At 39.9% G+C, this 19,549-nt stretch overlaps 1 protein-coding gene across 1 annotated transcript in view; it reads left to right on the forward strand.

The window, feature by feature from the left end:
- Positions 1-8,848, forward strand: part of GNA14 (G protein subunit alpha 14) — a 169,957-nt gene extending 161,109 nt beyond the window's left edge. Inside the window, exons 4-7 of the mRNA XM_058565601.1 lie at positions 908-1,036; positions 4,381-4,510; positions 7,052-7,205; positions 8,312-8,848. Of these exons, the coding sequence (XP_058421584.1) occupies positions 908-1,036; positions 4,381-4,510; positions 7,052-7,205; positions 8,312-8,502 (604 nt within the window). The 3' untranslated portion in view covers positions 8,503-8,848. The remainder of the gene's footprint in view (positions 1-907; positions 1,037-4,380; positions 4,511-7,051; positions 7,206-8,311) is intronic.
- Positions 8,849-19,549: the final 10,701 nt, after the last annotated feature.

Below are 19,549 nucleotides of genomic sequence, written 5' to 3' on the forward strand. Positions count from 1 at the left end.
ACACACACGTAAGTCAATGGTGATAAGCCCTCAGGTCATGTCTGAGGCGTGGGTCGGGAGGTTGCCCAAAGCTGCCCCAGTGGTTTTCTTCCTGCGCTGAGGGCTGCACGATGAATAGAGTTTGCCTGTTTCCTCCTGGCTTCCTGTCATGGCACCTGCTCAGCCCCAGGCCGACCTAGGCAGGCTCTGCTTGTGTGGGGAGAAGGCAGGACCAGCCTTGGTTTGCAGCGGGGCTCAGAATCACCAACTCTGTTGTTGGCCAGGGCTTGAGTTATAGTTATTTTACTCAAAAAGGCCTTAAAATTAAAAAAAAAAAGTGTCCTCTCATTTTATCAGAGAAAAAGTGATATGTTTTAAGCTTAGGGCTTTAATATATGGCCCAAAATAGTCCAAGATAAGTTTTGTGTTATTTTGGGGATGTTTAATTTCCCAGTGTAACAGGAAACTTTTTCATGTTATTTTGAAAGAACTTATCATTGGCCTGTTTTGTGCCTTTATATTTTCTTAGAAACTAATTCATCGAGCAAAGCATTTGAGAATAGCACCTGCATTCTATAATGTTCTTGATGAGGGTGCGTGTGGGAGGGAGAAGGACTGACGAGACGCCCGAGAGCCGACTCCAACATCCTATTCCTTCCAGCCCCGTCTCTCTCATGGGTCAGATAGTGACCGAGCTTAGAGCCAGGAGGAGGAGAAGGAGGGATCTGCAGATTTCCCAGGAGGCTCTGGTCCATATTTTCTCCAAAACAGTCGTAGGAGGGCTGGAGCGTTGGCTCTCAACAGAGTCACTGATGGAATCCATGAATCTGAGTGCGGTTGCTGTGAGTTGGGGTGACTTCCCTGGAGGGGGATGGACGCTTCTCCCTTCTCTAAAGCAAGTCTCAGTGCTTGTTCTCTACCATCACAGTTACCTGACGGACATTGACCGTATCGCCACGCCATCGTTTGTGCCAACGCAGCAAGACGTGCTTCGTGTCCGAGTGCCCACAACCGGCATCATTGAGTATCCGTTTGACTTGGAAAACATCATCTTTCGGTAAGAATGTCTGCTCAGCATGTTCTGTTAAGAATTTGTCCAGGCTTGGAAGTCCCCAGATGGATTCTTAAATATGTTATTCCTAAAAGGAGTTACATCTCTTAGGGCAATATGGCCCTCTTTACCACAGAGTATTTGGAATTGTTGTGGGTCTCAAGTCCTGGAATGCAGAGGAACTCACCTCCTATTCCCCTTAGAGAATAAAGGTTTCCTTACTGATGTCTGGAATGATTCTTATGTGTAAAATACATACACACACAGATGTACCTTTTATCCTCTTCACTAATTTTACCTTTCCCCCTACACCCCTGCCCTATGCCCTATGGCAACCACCAGTTTGTTCTCTGTAAGTCTGTTTCTTTTTTGTTTTGTTTATTCTTCTTTTTTTTTTAGATTCCACATATAAGTGAAACCATATGGTATTCTTATTTCTCTGTCTGGCTTGTTTCGTTTAACATAATACTCTCTAGGATCCATACATGTTGTTGCAAATGGGAGGATTTCATTCTTTTTTATGGCCGAATAATATTCCATTGTATATATATACACCACATCTTTTTTATCCATTCATCTACCTTTGGATATTCAGGTTGCTTACATAGCTTGGCTATTGTAATTAGTGCTGCAATGACAATAGGGATGCACATATCTGTTTGAATTAATGTTTTCATATTTTTTGGATAAATACCCAGAAGTGGTATTGCTGTATTTTATGGTAGTTCTATTTTTTGTTTTATTTATTTTATTTTATTGAGGTCATAATAGTTTATAACATTGTGAAATTTCAGTTGTGCATGATTATTTGTCAGTCACCATATATATGTGCCCCTTTACTCCTTATACCCACCTCCCAACCCTCTTCTCCTCTGGTAACTACTACTCTATTCTCTTTGTCCATGTGTTTGTTTATCTTCCACATATGAGTGAAATCATATGGTGTTTGTCTTTCTCTGTCTGGCTTATTTTGCTTAACATAATACCCTCAAGGTCCATCCATGTTGTTGCAAATGGGATGATTTTGTCTTTTTTTATGGCTGAATAGTTTTCCATTGTCTGTATACACACACACACACATATATATATTATATATATGTATGTATATACCACGTCGTCTTTATCCATTCATCAGTTGTTGGGCGCTTGGGTCGCTTCCATGTCTTGGCTATTGTGAATAATGCTGCAATGAACATAGGGGTGCATAAGTCTCTTTGAATTGTTGATATCAAATTCTTTGGATAAATACCCAGTAGTGGGATAGCTGGGTCGTATGGTATTTCTAATTTTCTTTTTTTGTGAGGAAGATTGGTCCTGAGCTAATGTCTGTTGCCAATCTTCCTCTTTTTGCTTGAGGAAGATTGTCGCTAAGCTGACATCCGTGCCAATCCTTCTCAATTTTGTATGTGGGACGCCGCCACAGCATGGTTTGATGAGCAATGCATAGGTCCGGGATCCAAACCCGCAAACCCTGGGCCACCGAAGCGGAGCACACAAAACTTAACCACTACGCTACTGGGCCAGCCCCTCTATTTTTAATTTTTTGAGAAATCTCCATACTGTTTTCCACAGCGGCTGCCCGAGTTTGCATTCTCACCAGCAGTGTTTGAGGGTTCCCTTTTCTCCACATCCTTTCCTACATGCGGTTGTATACTTTTTTTTTTTTGGTGAGGAAGATTACCCCTGAGCTAACACCTGTTGCCAATCCTCCTCTTTTTGCTGAGGAAGACTGGCCCTGGGCTAACATCCGTGCCCATCTTCCTCTACTTTATATGTGGGACGCCTGCCACAGCCTGGCTTGATAAGCGGTGCATAGGTCTGTGCCCAGGATCTGAACCTGCGAAGCCCTGGCCGCCAAAGTGGAGTGTGCGAACTTAACCACTACCTCACCAGGCCGGCCCCAGATGTATACTTTTGTAACCCACAAATTGAATATACTGATGTCTTTTCCCTAAAGTTGAATAATATTTATCTTCCCTTTTATTCCCTTGTCCAAGACTTATCCTTAAAAAAAAAACAAACTAAGAATCAATACAAAAATGTGTATTAAAAATTACATAAGATAATATATATAAACTATCTACAGCTGTGTAAAAATGTATGAATTTCCACATACAAATATAGGAAATACTTTTAGGATGGCTTAAGTCGATCTTCAATGCATTTAATTATGGCAAAAAAACGAATAATCATATGGTTTTGTGCAATGCATAGTACTGCAAATTTCAAAGCACTTTCATATCCATTAGTTCCCTCGTTCCTCCTAATGGTCATTACAAATGCTTGTCTAGTTGAGACGACACAAGTCCAGTCCTGCCATGTCCGGTCCTGTTTGTAAACCCATCACATCCTAGTTCTTCTGGAGCATTGTTGCGCTGGGGGAGCCCTCTGGTCGAGTCCCTCGAAAATCTGCATCTTTGTGAGCACATCCCCTGTGCTGTGTCCCATGAATTTATGTCCCCCTTTTCAGAATCAATGCTGCTTGCAACTTCCAAAACCTATATCTGGTCCACAGATGTATTCTCTTTGGCTTACTTGGTGTTTTAAAAAACTTTTGAGTCAACATTTAAAAACTGGGCTATTTCACTTTAAACATTTGAAATTTAGTCTCTCTTGAAACGTTGGAGGATCTGGTTGTGATGAACCTGCGTTTCTGTCCAGCAGCAGTTGGCTGCAGGTGTGTAGCAGCCATCGCTTTAGGCAGGCCCTGGCACTCTCGCAGTGCATGCTTTTCAATTTTGGAGAGGCCCACTTGACTCATGTCCATAAACTGCCTGAGCCCTGGAGCATTCGAGCTTGTGACTGACTCTTGGGCTATGACTTCCTGAAATCTTTCCCAAAGACACAGATAAAGGCTTTGATTTCCATTCTGGACAGAGGGCACTTGCAGGTCTTTCTTGGGAGAAAGGGGTGGCATCCACCTAATGCAGAAAGGATTTGTGGATAAAGTGGAGGAGCCATGAACACAGGAAGGGGCAAGGGCCTGAAGGAAGCTGGGTGGACCTGGGAGACTGCCTGCCTTCCTGCCCCTTTTGTGTCTGGTGTCCTGACGCTCTACAGTGGTTAGAGCAAACCCCAGTGGATGCTGTGCTTCCTGCCTGGACTATTGCAGCAGCTTCCTAACAGCGACTGCAAGCAGGCTCCACGTGAGTGACCTGTGCATCTGTCTTCAGTGACTTCACTTATATTCTGTGCCTCTTTTGCTAGGAAATATTATTAAAATTTATTAAATTAAAAATTAGTGAGGACCCTAAAGAGTGCTGATATCCATGGTATAATGAATTCATGTTCTTCTTTCCCAAAGAGTCATATATTCCAACTTTGGAGTGATCTGTGTTTCACTTGAACAGGATGGTGGATGTTGGTGGCCAGCGATCTGAAAGACGGAAATGGATTCACTGCTTTGAGAGTGTCACCTCCATTATTTTTCTGGTTGCTCTGAGTGAATATGACCAGGTCCTGGCTGAGTGTGACAATGAGGTATGCTGGGTGGGGAGTTTGGTTAGCTGTGGAAGACTGAGACCTATTCCTGCAGTTTGCAAGAAGCCAGCCAGCTTTGGCATTATTCCTCTATTCCTTAGGTTAAATCATCTTGCTACTCAGAGTGTAGTCCATGGACTAGCAGCACAGGCATCACCTGGGTGCTTGTTAGAAATGCATACCTTTTGAATCAACCCAGACCGAATAAATCAGAATCTCTCTTTTAACGAGATCCCAGGTAATTCAAATACACATGAAAGTTCGAGACTCACTGGCCTGGAAACCTGGTTCTTAAACTTGGATGCACACGGGAATTCCCTGGGGACCTTAAAAATAAACTTGGCACCTGGGTCCAACCAGAGATTCTGATTTAATTGGTGGTGGGTGTGGCCTGAGCATGGGGATCTAATCTAATGTGCTGCCAAGGGTGGAGCACTCAAAAGCATTAGTTCTCAGCCTCTCCTGCATATTGGAATCCCCTGGGGAATTTTTAAAAATACCATCTTTTGGGTTGAATTGGGGGTATCTTTTTCAAGGCCCCCAAGGATGCTAATGTACAGCCAAAGTTGAGCTATTTCTAATAAACTTTATCTGAGAACAGGCTTCCCAACCTCCATGGCCAGTGGTGCTCCCAAATAAGGTACCTAGCTGAGTTGGCATGTGGAGCGGGGCCAGATGCTTGGAGCTGTTCTGGGGTCTCTTGGGATGGCTTCTGCCCTTCACTTCCCCTGGAAGGGACTTGCCCAGGGCAGCTGGGACTGATGCACCCAGTCAGGTACTCAGTGTCCGCTGCAGAGTTGCCATAGCACTGGCTGGGTTGAACTCCATTAGCTAGATCTGCCTGGAAAGTGAAGAGAACCATCATGGTCACTTCTTTGAGAGGTGGGGGGTATTTTCTGTGGGATACCATGGTCTTTTCATCGTCTTTTCCCTACCCTTGCACAGAACCTCTTGACCTTTCATAAACTTGTCTCTTACTCCTAGGGCATGAAAGTAAATCAATAAAGAACTCTGTCCAGGATTAGGCAATAACTATGAACAAATTATGTCTTGTATTACTTGAGAGCAGACTTTTCTCTTAGGAGCACAGTTACATTAGCTAATTAGTGAGGGATTAACCCATTTACTGGTATCATTGTGCAAAGAAGAATAGAAATCTTGGCTGCCGCCCAGCTCTTCCAGTGGAGAAATTTTTTTGAAAAGCAAAGGCATCCAGTTATCAATATGAAAAATTAGCTCCAAATTTGTCTCAGGAATTACTTATGACATTTCTCAGGGAACTGAAAAGATTAGTCAGGTGTGCAAGGGACCAGGATCTCAGCCTTGTGTGCTTAGAAATTAAACATTTTCTCCTCTCTTAAAAACCACAAAGTATTTGGAGAAAAATTAAGTGATTGCCACTCCAGACTTTTCCCTCCGGGTTGTAGATATGTGTTGCATCCACTCACTATGCCTTTTCATATATTGTATTTCCTTGGAGATCATTATTGATATGAACATAATAAATTTTAAAGAAGCTTTAAAAACAAATGAGGGGTTACCTCTCTGGTAATAAATTCCAGATTTTAATCCCCAAAAATGTATTGAGCGGGAGAGTGAGCCTGGGGAGTTGCCGGGAAATAGAGATTTATGGCAGTCTCTCTGGAGTAGGTGCACTGGGCTTTGAGGGAAGTCCTTGTTTCGTTCCTCTTAGAAATACATGAGAGAGCAGAATGCCATCTAGAACAATCATTGTCACCAGATAAGATTTGTATGCGCCCTGTCTGCTCTCCGTAAATTAAGAACATTTAATATTTTCTTGCCAATGTCTACTGTTCAGAAATTATTACTGTCCTTCTACATAATTTCCACCAGATCCTACTGTTAGATGGGCTTGGGGAAGTATTTAAATTCTGTGAACAATAGTATGCTCATCCACAAATGGGGGCCTTGTTCCCCTCACAGAGCTCACCTGTAGGGACACACATGTAAAGCATCACACAGGCTGGGTGCTCAGAAGTGTTAGTTCCCTTCTGGGCCAGCGTCCAGTATGGTGGAGGCCTAAGGTGGTGGCCCTGCTGGGAGAGCCTGCCTTCCTCTCATCGTCACATGACTCCTGACATACAGTCTGGAAGTCCACAGCCAATTAAAGTGGGTGTCTCGGGTCTGAAGCTGTGAATCTCCCCTACTTGGTAATCCCAATAATTACACACACACAACTTTGGTCAAATATGAGTATGAACCTTCTTGTTCCAAGTTGCACGAAAGCCTTTCTTATATCCTTACATGTTAGTTTGGGGCTAGAGAAGAGCTGGGGTGCTACAGGAGAGGAGATCCGGAAGGGGGAGATTAATGAGAGGGTGGGGATGGGGGGGAAATAGAAGCAGAAGGCCCCGTGTCCTGTGGCGCCCCACATGCTCACCAGCTTTAACAAGGACAGTGACCCGGAGACTGCAGCTGGATGAGGGGAGGACAGATGGACAGAACCAGCTATTTGGAATCTTGTTTCCAAAGTATTGCTTTTCTTTCTCGTTAACCCTCAGTCTCTTGTTTCTTACTTAGAACCGCATGGAAGAGAGCAAAGCCTTATTTAAAACCATTATCACCTACCCCTGGTTTCTGAACTCATCTGTGATTTTGTTCTTAAACAAAAAGGATCTTTTGGAAGAGAAAATCATGTACTCTCATCTAATTAGCTATTTTCCAGAATACACAGGTAAGTGTCCATCTTCTTGACCTCCCTGGCATCAGTCCAGAGCTCTTAACATGGGTCACAGGGGCCTCCCTGATCTGCCTCTGACCGACTTCCTCACCATTCCCCACCTTTGAATGGAAGCTTCAGTTGTATCATTGTGTGTCTTCGCCTCAGCACCTCCACCTGGGCCTCTCCCAGTGCCTGGAATATACTTGCCAACCTCTTTTGCTACCTCTACTTTATTCTCCAAGACCTGGCTCAGGCACCTCTTCCTTTGGGAAGTCCTTCTGCCCCTCACTCCACCCCATCTGCAGTAGGTGTGCCTCCCTTGGCAGCCTGGGTTCACCTTGCTCTTGGTCTTCCTCGCTCTGTGGGTATTTATTGTCTGCTCATTCAGCTCTCCCCCGAGTCAGCTCCTGAGGGCAGAGATTGTGCCCTACTTCTCTTTGCATTCCTAGTGCCTGTCAGAGCACCTGGCACTTTGTACATGTGGGTTCAAGTATGGCAGCTCCTTTACCCCTTAAAGTGTGGCAGCCCTATTACCATTGTAATAAAGACACTGAAGTTCTTTATTACATGACCTATCCAAGGCAGGAGAGTTTATGCGCTGTTGCTAATGATTTCTGGTACAGAAGGTCTCAAATATATACTAAGTTTGACATTGACATTTTGAGGAGTAGTGTTTTAGCACTCTCCTTTTTCCTTTTATTGTCCATATTGGCCATGTAGTACAGAGCCCTCAAGTGTTAAAATCAGATTTGGGTGCCTAAGAATGTTAGTTCCCACATTCTTCCTTTTCCCTCTCCTAGCCCACTCTGTCTGCCTGAGTTAATAAGGATTGCCTCTATTCAAAAGTGGTCCAAAGCAGAAAATTAAATTGGGTCACTATTTTTCAATAAATCTCCTTAAAATACAATTTTTAGATTCTAGTGGACACTTTAAAATACTTTTATAGGTTCATAATGAGATATAATAAAAACAATGCCCCAGATAAACTATTCTCTAGAAATAAGATAGCTCAAAGGAGGCCAAATCAGAACAAGAGTCCATTGAAAATGATTTTTGAGAGGACCTGGTGGTGAGTCGGTATCTTTCTTCTTTATTCCTCTAACTGTGCTCTTGACTAGGACCAAAGCAGGATGTCAAAGCTGCCAGAGACTTTATTCTGAAGCTTTATCAAGATCAGAACCCTGACAAAGAGAAAGTCATCTATTCCCACTTCACGTGTGCTACAGACACAGAGAATATCCGCTTTGTGTTTGCTGCTGTGAAAGACACAATTCTACAACTAAACCTGAGGGAATTCAACCTAGTGTAAAAGCTGCTGCCCACTCCTCACCCATACCAGAAGACAGGATTTGCAAGCTCTTTGTGTTTTATTTGCAAGTGCTTCTGACATCACTTGACCCAGCCCACTGGTGGTACCACGTCCATCATGCAGGCCACAGGGACAGAGATGGGGGATAGAGCTTGTAAGATGTCTGAGTTTAGCAAAAATTTTTTCAAAGTCTTTATTTCCAAATCGTTTTTATATTTCTTTGCTTGACTTTTGGCCGTGAGATTTTGTGTAATTTTTGAACTTGATTATTTTACAAAGCCACTGTGATTTACTTTTTTTTTAATTAAATTTAAGTGTGTTTAATAATAGCCATTAAAAAATCACATAACAGAGGGGTCTGTTAATTTATAGGTCATGCCTTGAGACCGCTAGGATTAATCTGGGTGACTTATTTTAAAGAAAGTAAGTTAATGGGTTTGAAGCTTTTTATTAAATCTTCTAATTTAGAGACATTTTTAATTGAGTGTTTTTCTCTCTTCATGCTAAAGCATAATGCCTTTAACAGGCCACCAAAGAATTTTTTAAAACAGTTGGTTCTTTTTTGTGTTAACTTTCTAAGCCAAATTAATGACTATATCAGTACATCTAATTTAGTTTTGCCACAATTTGATCATCATGAAGCCAAAGCTGATATAAAGTAAATGGACTCTAGATAGCATGTATGTTGTATTGGTGAAAAATGTGTGTGTGTGTGTGTGTGTGTGTGTGTGTATATATATATATATTACAACATATATGACTAGGTCTTGTAAACTTATGGAATGGCTAAAAGCCCAAATTATTTAACAAATGTAATGTAACCCCTGCCAAAGATCTGATGGGCACCACAGATTTGCTGTTTGAACCATGTATGCTGTGCCTTTCCCAGGAGGCTAAGAATATACCATTCTGCCATTAGCACTGGATTATGTTGTGTTTCTTTAAGCTCATGGTTGATTGATGGTTCTGCTCCTAAAAAGAAAAATGCTGTGATTTTAATAGTTAGGAATTCAAACTTTCTAAATGTCCTTGTAGGGGAGGAAAAAAATTTTCCCTCTACCCTTCTAGGTTCTTGGCTGAGACCCCCTCCTGTAATAAAAGAAAGACAGATTAACAGGAGAAAAACAAAAGTTGAGTAACATCTATACCTTCTGCATACATGGGAGAGACCCAGGAAAACTGAGTAACTCTCCAAAATGCCCAAGCTACCACCTTAAATACCACCTTCAGCTAAAAACACAAGAAAGATATTTGGAGGTGTGGAAGGCCAGTCATGGGAGGTTACCAGGAAAGTTACAGTAAACAAGGGTAAGGTTGTTATGCAGATTTAAGTTGGGCACCTTCTCCATTGATAAGACTTTCTTGCGATTTTGGGTCATCTTTCTCTTCCTGGTACAGAGAGAGAGAGAGAGAGAGAGAGACACCCTTACACATGGAGATTTTTCACCTATAGATGTAAATTCCCCTCACAAAAGGGTAACTTCTCTGAAAAGTTTTCAGTGCTTTTCCTGTGTCTGCTGTTTCTTAATCATCATCAGCTCAAAATAATCCTTATGCCAAAGAGGCATATTTTGGGGTAGCATATTCTGTTCCCCTTCAGTCCTGCCTTTGAAACTTCAAAGAAAAGTTTCACAGTCCAGAGCTGAGTTGATAGATTGCTCTGTTATTTCACTGAACCACTCTTGTAGTCTTGAGAATAGGTCAGTTCAGTTAAACAGTTGTGTCTCGTTTCTGGAGGTGGTGTTGCAGGTGGGGGTCCCAAAGTTAGGCCTATATGGTGTGAGCAATCAGGTATTTAATAAGAGGTATTTCTATGGAAACAAAAGGAAAACAAAAGTTAATGGTTGGAACAAATTATAAGCTCAGTCCCAGTCCTGAGGGCAGCCTGTCAGAAGATTTCTAGATGTGAGGGTTGAAACATCTTTTGCAGTTTGTATGTCTCTGATGTCATCAGGTGTTCAGGTAAACCTTCTGAGTGGCCCGCACAGCAGCAGGCATGAAGATTGTCTAACCATGAGCTATTGTGGCTATTTCTCTGAAGTTTATACCAAGTTGTTCACATTCAGTTTGTAGGGCTTCGGGAACACTTTTGCAAAAGCAAAACGATAACTTCTGTAAATGACAAAAGACTTAAAAACGGCCATGGTTAAAGATCTGATGAGAGTTCATTATAATGCAGTTGATGAGGAAATTTTGTTATTTCTGTGACATACATTTTAAGATAACTAGAATTACAAGTGATAACATTATACCAGGACGTATCAGATTTCTAGGAATTTCATACAATTTTTAGAACACTTATACATTAATAACATGTATCCAGGCAAATATAACCTAAAGAAAGGTTAGTATCACTTATTTGCCAATGCTTCCCATGTAATTTAACAAAGGCCTAATTGGTTTAATATCCCTTTTTTACAAGGAGAGAGAACAAATCTTGAGATGTTCCAGGGGCCCTCTGGAATACCCCCAAGTTAGTTCAAGGTCAAAAAGACTTCATTTAGAATTTGATTTTCAGAATTTTGATCACAGATCATTATGAAACAACAGTAAATAAGATAGATAATACTAAATAAGATCACAGATCATTATGAAACAATACTTACTTACCTATTTAACCAAAGTAACAATAAAATATTTTAAAGGTAAATACAGACGATTACACAGTTGTGAGCAACACTTAGCTCTTAATATTGAGAAGACTCTATTTTCTTAAGTAATCAAAGATCTTGATGATAAAAATAACATGAAGCATGGGAAATTATTTTAGTAAAACACAAAATCCTTGCTTTCTAGGCAGATTACTTTAAAAGGTAAAGAAAAACCTTTCACAATCTTTTATCAGGAGCAGACCAATAGTCCAAGAAAACTTTGTCCTTTTATCAGATGAAAGAAAATTAAGCTTTAGTTTTACCTAAGTACACTATTGATATTAAAGCTTATCTTTAAACCCTTAAAATAAATTCATTCCATTTTAGTCAGCTTAATTATACAAGGTTCCCTCTCTCTATCTCTCTTTCTCTCACTTCCCAACTTTCTATATGTATTTAATCTGTCCTTTATTCTCTTCTTTCCCATTCTGAAACAACCAGTTCTACTTTAGGACAAAATTACTCTCTTCCCTTTAATGAACATGTGTCTCCATACCTCATATGTTCTAATCAAAAACACATCTTACTTTCCTTGTATACAGAGATGTTTCCCTTACTATTTCTAGTAGTTTTAATTACATATGTTAATTAGAATTCCCAACTCTTGAAACCTTAATTTCTAGTGAAAACTAAGAAGTAAACAATTATGAACTGTCTGTTACATACCAACATTCTATAGATTGGCAAATTTGTGAATACATATAATTTCTAGAAGCATATACTTCATCATAATACAATTTTCCAGTGTGGCACAAGAGATGTTTACTAACAGATCCAAATATGTTTACTTTCTCTGTAATATGAAGCCAAAAGTAGACAAACCTATATTCAGTAGACAAACCTATATTCAGTAATCAATGTTTCAGTATTTTATCTTATTTGGAACTAATCTAGATATTCAATAAATTTCCATCATCTAAGTTAGCAAAATTTTAAGGTTTCAAGTTACCAAAAAGATTCTGGAAGCTATTTTAAAGTAGACATATGCTATAAAACTTCAACATTGTTGAAAAGTTCATTTATAAATTTTCATTCCACTTACATCTATTTAATTCACTTGTTCTTAACAATCACGTTTAGATTACTCCTGAAAATTTCATGAGACATAAAATCAAGTTAGCCATCATCCTATTTTTCTAATAAACCCAGGTAGAATAAAAGTTCTATGTCTGCATTATATCCAACACTGACAACTCTGAAGACATGCCTATTTTAATTAACCCAACTTAAACTAGCATTTATTTACTGAATATTTTCCCAGATCATGTGAACTTGGAAAACATTTGGGTTAGTTTCTGTATTTCTGATAGTGTAGAAATACTTAATTCATATACAGGCATACTGTAAGTGCTTATTTTTAAGCCAATTGAATAGAGCTCTTTTACAAATTAATTTTGGCAATACCATCTGGAGGTAAAAAAATATCACACATCTACAACATACATATGTAGATATACATAAACATACAGACAAATGCAAAGAGAGACCTTATAGCTATCATTATAAAATTTTAGCCATGAATTAGGTACAATAATACAAAACTCACTAGTTTATAAAAGAACAGTTGGATCCAAATTGTGTTTCTGGCAGATGGAATAAGTTAAATTTACCCACTCAGATGGCTAAAGCTTTTTTACCAATATTTGTGGAGAAGACACAAGGTTTTTTCCTTCCGCCCAATTTCCAAATAGCTCCTTTTCCCCTTCTGTGAGAATCATCTCCCTAAAATTTGCATTTCAAAGAGATGGCTCTCAGGTGCTAGAGAAGATGGGGGTAAAAAATTTACATCTCAAAGGCACAGAAAAAAATATGCAAGTTTTCTCCAAGGAGTTTGGGGGTATATTTGCCCATTAGCAGAGGTCTAGGGTAATTACTACTTAAATTTTTCCTTTTCATAAGTACAGGACAATTCTGTTTCTTATGTCCCAATCTTTTAGAATATCTACAAGCATTTTGAGAGAAAGAAGGGAGTTTTGGGGATCGGTAAGGACAGTTGGACTTTATATTGCTTCCAGAGCTGCATTTCTGGTTTTGTAAAGATTCATAAAACAAAGATAGTTGTTTCTAACTCCTCAAAGAATTGGGTGAGCCTGAATGATATCATGGGGCTGACCCACCCATCCAACAACATTATCTTCAATTTGCTTCTTTATATCAGGGAGAAGATTTTCATTCCAACCAAGATGGAAACCAAAAGAATCTTGTGTTCTGAAGGTTCAGGGGTTTAATGCTGTATACCTTTGTAAAGTCTGTATAAAGCATTCAACAAAAGCCTTCGAATGCTCTCCTTTTAAAATATACAATTCAACCTTGGACCAATTCACTTTAAGGGGAAAAACCTCTACTATTGATTCTGTCAGCCCCTGAACATTGGCCTCCAGCTGATCCATTTCCTAATTATTTGTAGGAGGGCCTCGGAGGAATTCTGGTCATCTGTTTCCTGTGTGTGTGTGTGTGTGTGTGTGTGTGTGTGTGTGTGTGTGTGTGTGTGTTTCCCTAGGGGGCTGTCTGGCTTGTCTGTAACTACAGTATAATCATGGGTGGGAGAACACCCCTGAGCAGCTGATCAAGGTCCCTGGGAGTGGGGTTGTGAATGTCCACCGATCTTTTTAACTCCTCTTTAAATCCGGTAGGATCTTCTGAAAGTGAAGGTTAAAAGGGCTTTGTAATTTCGTCTTGTTAAGAAAGTCTCTAAGGCTAGATGCCATACTCCCCCATGTCTTCTTTTCAATTTGGTCATTCCATAGGTATCAATAAGATAATAGTTTAGAATGAGAGATGTCTAAAAATTCTTTTCAAATACAGAAGTTGTTCCAATTTAAAGGATCCATTATCTGGCAATCGATGAGTAGGATCTTTAATGGTATATTAATCTCAATAGTGACTCAAACCAATGAGCCTTTTTATGGCTTAACCATGGAAGCAAGAGGCATCCTCCAAGAGGTTGCAAAAGATGCAGCCCTCACAAGATCCAGAAAGTTCACTCCCAGAGTTAGCCTAAGAAAACAAAGACCTGCATTGGTACAGGTGGTGCGAACGGAGTAGTAAAAACGGTGTCTCCAGTTTCCAACAAGAACATGAGACACCACCAGTCACAGACCCACTAATCTGTGACTCCAGGCAGGTGTTACTGGAATGGGACTTTTCCAGCACTAATGAGATAACAAAGGTTGAGATGACAAAGGCCCCTTATGAACTGGGACCCCTTAAGACAAACTCCCCTGAGAGCTGGCACAGTGGGACAAAGAGAATGCTGCTTGTCCCCTCAGTGTCTCAGATCCCCAGCCTATTCAGCTGGCTGTCAGATACAAGCCAATATTTGCATCTTCTGGCTTGTGAGACCAGAGAGCATTCTCATTGGTCAAAAAGCAAAGCTCTCAAGACATGGAACAAGATGAAAATTTCATCTGGCCTATGGTTCTGTTCCTTATGACAAATGACACAAAAGACAGAGACAACAGAAAACAATGACCATCTCTGGGAAAAAAGAGATCAATAGAAAAACAAGAGTACCCATAATAAAAATATTTACCAGAGTGTCTATCCCCAAGGAACTAATGCACACAAATATTTTCTCCTGCTAATCTAGGAAGGAAGGGAAAGGTGAAATTTTCCCTTCCTCTCTCGACTAGGCACTACTGACAGAGATCTGGGAGAGCTGACTTTGGTAAGAATTCTTATCCTTTGCCAGCTTCTGCCAGTTTTCCAGGATCCTCTCTGTAGGCTCCAGGGCAAGTGTAGTGTCTCAGGAGGTCCATCATAGGATGCCAAACTGTAGGCGAGGAAAAATAATTTTCCCTCTACCCTGCTAGGTTTTTGGCTGAGAGCCACTCTGTAATAAAAGACAGATTAATAGGAGAAAAACACTATAGGAGAAGTTTAATGACATGTATACCTCCTGTATATATGGGAAATATCCCAGAAAACTAACTCCCCAAAATGCCCCAAGACATCACCTTAAATACCTTCTTCAGCTAAAGACAGAAGAAAGATGTTTTGGGGATGGGGAAGAAGGCCAGTTATGGGAGGTGACCAGGAAAAGTACAGTAAACAAGGGTAAGGTTGTTATGCAGATTTAAGATGGGCACCTTCTCCACTGATAAGAGTATCTTGTGATTTAGTCATCTTTCTCTTCCTGGTGCAGAGAGACACCTTACAAATGGAGATTTCTCTTATAAATGTAAATTTCCCTCACAAAAGGGTAACTTCTCTGAAAAGTTTTCAGAGCTTTTTATGTGATTGCTGTTTCTTAATAATCATCAGCTCAAAATAATCCTTATGCCAAAGAGGCATATTTTGGGGTGGCACATTCTGTTCCCTTTCATCCTCCACTTTGAGGCAAGTCTGTATTCATCATTATGATATGTTGGAGTTCCCTTAGTAGCTGGCTCAGTAACGCAGAAGCAGAGTCACCTGGGAAGTGCAGACTGCTTCAAACTAAAGGCCTGAGATGGTTTTGTTTCTGCTTTTTATTGGAAGATGCGCACACACATACAAATACACACACACATGCACATCACTTAGGGTTTAAAGTGTGATATGTCTTCTCTCTGGTCAGTCTACAAGATGTACCCAGATTAGTTATGTATGTTATGGAACAATGTGTCAGCATTCCTAAAATGTACCAAGCCTTCATATCAGCTAGTCAGTCAGGTTCTCATTTTGTTGGAACACTTCCAAGTGTGAAGCTAGTAAAAGAAGAGCATCATTGCTGGAAATGACAGGAATTGTGCTTATAGCTAGTGATTCTACCATAGCAACATTAGCTTTAAAAACTAACCTTCATTCAAGAAATGAATGCAAAAGCAACAGTTTTTGTGGAACCTGACAAACTGATGTTAAAAATGTATCTGGAACAGTAAAGGTCCATGAATAGCCAAGACAATTTTGCACAAGAGAACGAAGAGATGGGGAAGTAGTTCTTTAGGGTATCTAGAAATATAACAAACAAAAAGCAAGACAACTTGGGCGGGCGGGGGTGGGGTGGGGTGGGGGTTGGGGGAGGCACCATGCACTAAAGGTCATGAACTGCTTCTAATCACCCAATTAACACAAGAAAAGGGCTCTAGAAAGTCAGTAATCAGGGAAATTAAACAATGTGGAATTTTTTTACTTTAAGCACCGTTCTAGCACTGAGTTGTTAGTTTTAATTTACCTTTTGCTGACAAAGCATACAAGAAAATGATGGCCTTCAATCACTTCTAGTTGCAGGAGGGCTGTGAAATAAATCATTAATAAAAGGTTGTAATTATAGTATTTTCTTAAGTCACGGAAAGGCTGAACTCTCCATATCAGAGGTGAATTAATTACCTCTGCCAATATTGATTCTGCAAGTAGAAAAGTCTCTCCTAGCCCTTCTCCCAAAATACGCTCATTACTTACTGAGAAAATAAGCCATTTGAAGTTTTCTGAAGTTGAGAGGCACAGTCTGGGTACTTAAGAATTTACTAAGTATTACCACTCAAGCTTTTAGTCAGCAATGATCATGCTGGGCTGGAATGCTGCTGGGTTTGACTGAAAAATCAGGACCTTGGGTAATCTGTTAGTTATCCACATTTAGTTAGGCCCCAAAGAGGGTAGAGTTTAGATAGGTGAGGGAAGACTTACTGCAAGTGGTTCTAGTTTTATCCAATAACTAAAAACACAGGCAGTGAAACCGGCAAACGGCCACTGATGATTAAGTAGCTAGGAACTAAAGTCTTTTCTTTTTTGCAATTACTGGTTATAGCTTTTAGCAGTTTACCCACCCACTGTTAACTGTGCTGCTTAGGCAATATGCTATCTGACTCCCACTAGGTTCCTATAGATAACGTCTCCCTGGAGCCTGGGTCACCATGGCAATGGGTGTTTGAGCTGTTTTTCAGGAATTAGAACCCCCTGTCCACTTCAGGCCTGTTGAGACCACCAACCCATCAAATGGGCCCACGCAGATGTCCCATAAGCAACCTTTTGATGTCAAGAAACTAAAAACTCCACCCTCAGGTCATGCTGATGTCACCATTTTGTGAACATGCGTCCTATGAAGAGGCATGAAGTCTGACTACGCTTGCGCAGATCATCAATTACCTCACCTCTCCTCACCTCCAATCATCTATCTCCACATTTCAGATCACCTTGCCCTCTACCCCATAAATATCCCTGAGTCCCCATTATCAGGGAGGCGGATGTGAGACTTGTTTTCCCATTTTCCTCACTTGGCTGCCTTTTGATTAAACCCTCTCTCTGCTGCAATCTTGTCTCAGTGTTTGGCTTTCTGGGCGACGGGCAAAAACGAACCTGGTTTGGTAATAGCAGACTGAAGATCAGAAATCTTTATTTGACTCAATATATTTGAAAAAGGTATACATAGTTACACTGGGCAGTCATCTTACCAAGTAATCTAATTCTACTAATAGCAAGAAATAAATGTGGGTTATAAAAAGTTAGTCATTTGTGAGCATGGCCAACCAACTTTCAGGAAAAAAAAAAAAAGACTAAGGTCAATTTCAAGAGGAAGAACTTCACTGTAAACATTTGTGTTTATAAATTATCAGAATACACAAAACCAAGGCAGAGACTGTATAACAGGCAACTGGGCCAGGAGCCCACATGAGAAGAATAAGGAACACAAAAGTGAAGGAAATATTGCAGTGATGCAGAAATAGATATTTAAAAAACTAATTATCATCATCAATGACCATATTTTTACCAAAGAATAAGCATTCCAAGGAAGCACAGACTAGTTGGTCAATACAAAAATTAGTATTTTTAAAGTGCACATTTCCTGAAAAATTCATTTTTATATGTAATACACATATTCACATAGAGAGATGATCATTTTTAAAAGTTTATAACAATCTATCTGACCTTGCAACAAGTCCCAAGTACAATTTCTAACAGTTTGTTAGTGTGGGTATAAAACCATTGACATTGAGAACATTTCAATCTAATTTACATTTTTATTTGAATGTTTTTCAGCCTCCAAGTTGGAAACTTTTGGCTAGCCAATGGAACACTGGCGGCACGGTGGCATAATAAGAAACATTGGGGTTTTCCAACATGTTCCATTTTAAGTACACTTCTGATTATTAGACTTTTTATTATACTACTCTCACAGGGTTTCTTGTTACAAGGACTTCATTAGAAGAAACACAAAGGTATCAAAGCAATACTGAATCAATGGTGCTCAGTGACAGGAATTTTCAGGTTGACAGATATCTATCATGGCAGGTGTTAAACTATAATACAAATTAGTTTGTATTTGTATGAAGTAACAAAAACTTCAAAAATACACTCATATCAACCTATAAAATCTGAAGTTACATTTCTTATGTAGCTCTTCAGGTAACCAAAATTATCAAAATTTTTTTTTTTGAAAATGCCATATTTTTTAAAAACAACAACTAATCCATAATTCTAAAGTAAAACCTTTTTTTTTTTTTGGTGAGGAAGATCAGCCCTGAGCTAACATCTGTGCTAATCCTCTTTCTCTGCTGAGGAAGACCGGCTCTGAGCTAACATCTATTGCCAATCCTCCTTTTTTCTTCCCCAAAGCCCCAGTAGATAGTTGTATGTCATAGCTGCACATCCTTCTAGTTGCTGTATGTGGGACGCAGCCTCAGCATGGCCAGACAAGCCGTGCATCGGTGTGCGCCCGGATCCGAACCCAGCTCGCCAGTAGCGGAGCGCGTGCACTTAACCGCTAAGCCACGGGGCTGGCCCAAAGTAAAACTTTTTTAAAAAATAACATGGAAAAATTTATTTTACAAAAGAGGTAATAAAGTAAAAAAAAAAAAGGTTTCACTTAAAGAAACATGAAAGAGGTTTGTAAGAGAGTAGATCCAGCATCTTCTCAGTCCCTGTGCTGGCCTGCTTTTAGGATAGCCCTGAAACAAGTACTACTTTAGACCACGTGTGGCAGAAAGAAAAGAAGTATGACAAAAAGTCTGCACCGATAGCTATATTGGCCAATGATCAAAAGTATAGATTATAAGAATCATAAAAATTTTGACTGATTAATGTTAACTTGACTAGGTTAGCATTAGCAGTAAGGTATAATTTCAAAAGCATATTTCAAAGAATTGGGTAGGAGGGTGAAAGGTCCCCTTTTAGAGCATTAAAGGAGCTATAAGTGATACTGGGTAGCACCAAAGAAAATCAAATTGAATAAAGTTTGTATTGAATCTTGCATAATGAATATAGGTTATCTACATTTTCTACTTGAATCCTACAGAAATGAAGAAATTCAATTATTTTTGACTAAACTGCATTGACATTTGTATAGCACCCTCCAGAGATTAAATATTTTGGCCCTACGAGAATGTGAATGTATAAGCTCCCTATTTTCAAGGGCCTTTGACATCTGAATGATGAATCAGACAGAGGGTAGATGGAGCAAATTCAATTTACTTAAAAGG

This window comes from Diceros bicornis, chromosome 22 (assembly GCF_020826845.1).
Source record: "Diceros bicornis minor isolate mBicDic1 chromosome 22, mDicBic1.mat.cur, whole genome shotgun sequence".
Classification (NCBI taxonomy): domain Eukaryota; kingdom Metazoa; phylum Chordata; class Mammalia; order Perissodactyla; family Rhinocerotidae; genus Diceros; species Diceros bicornis.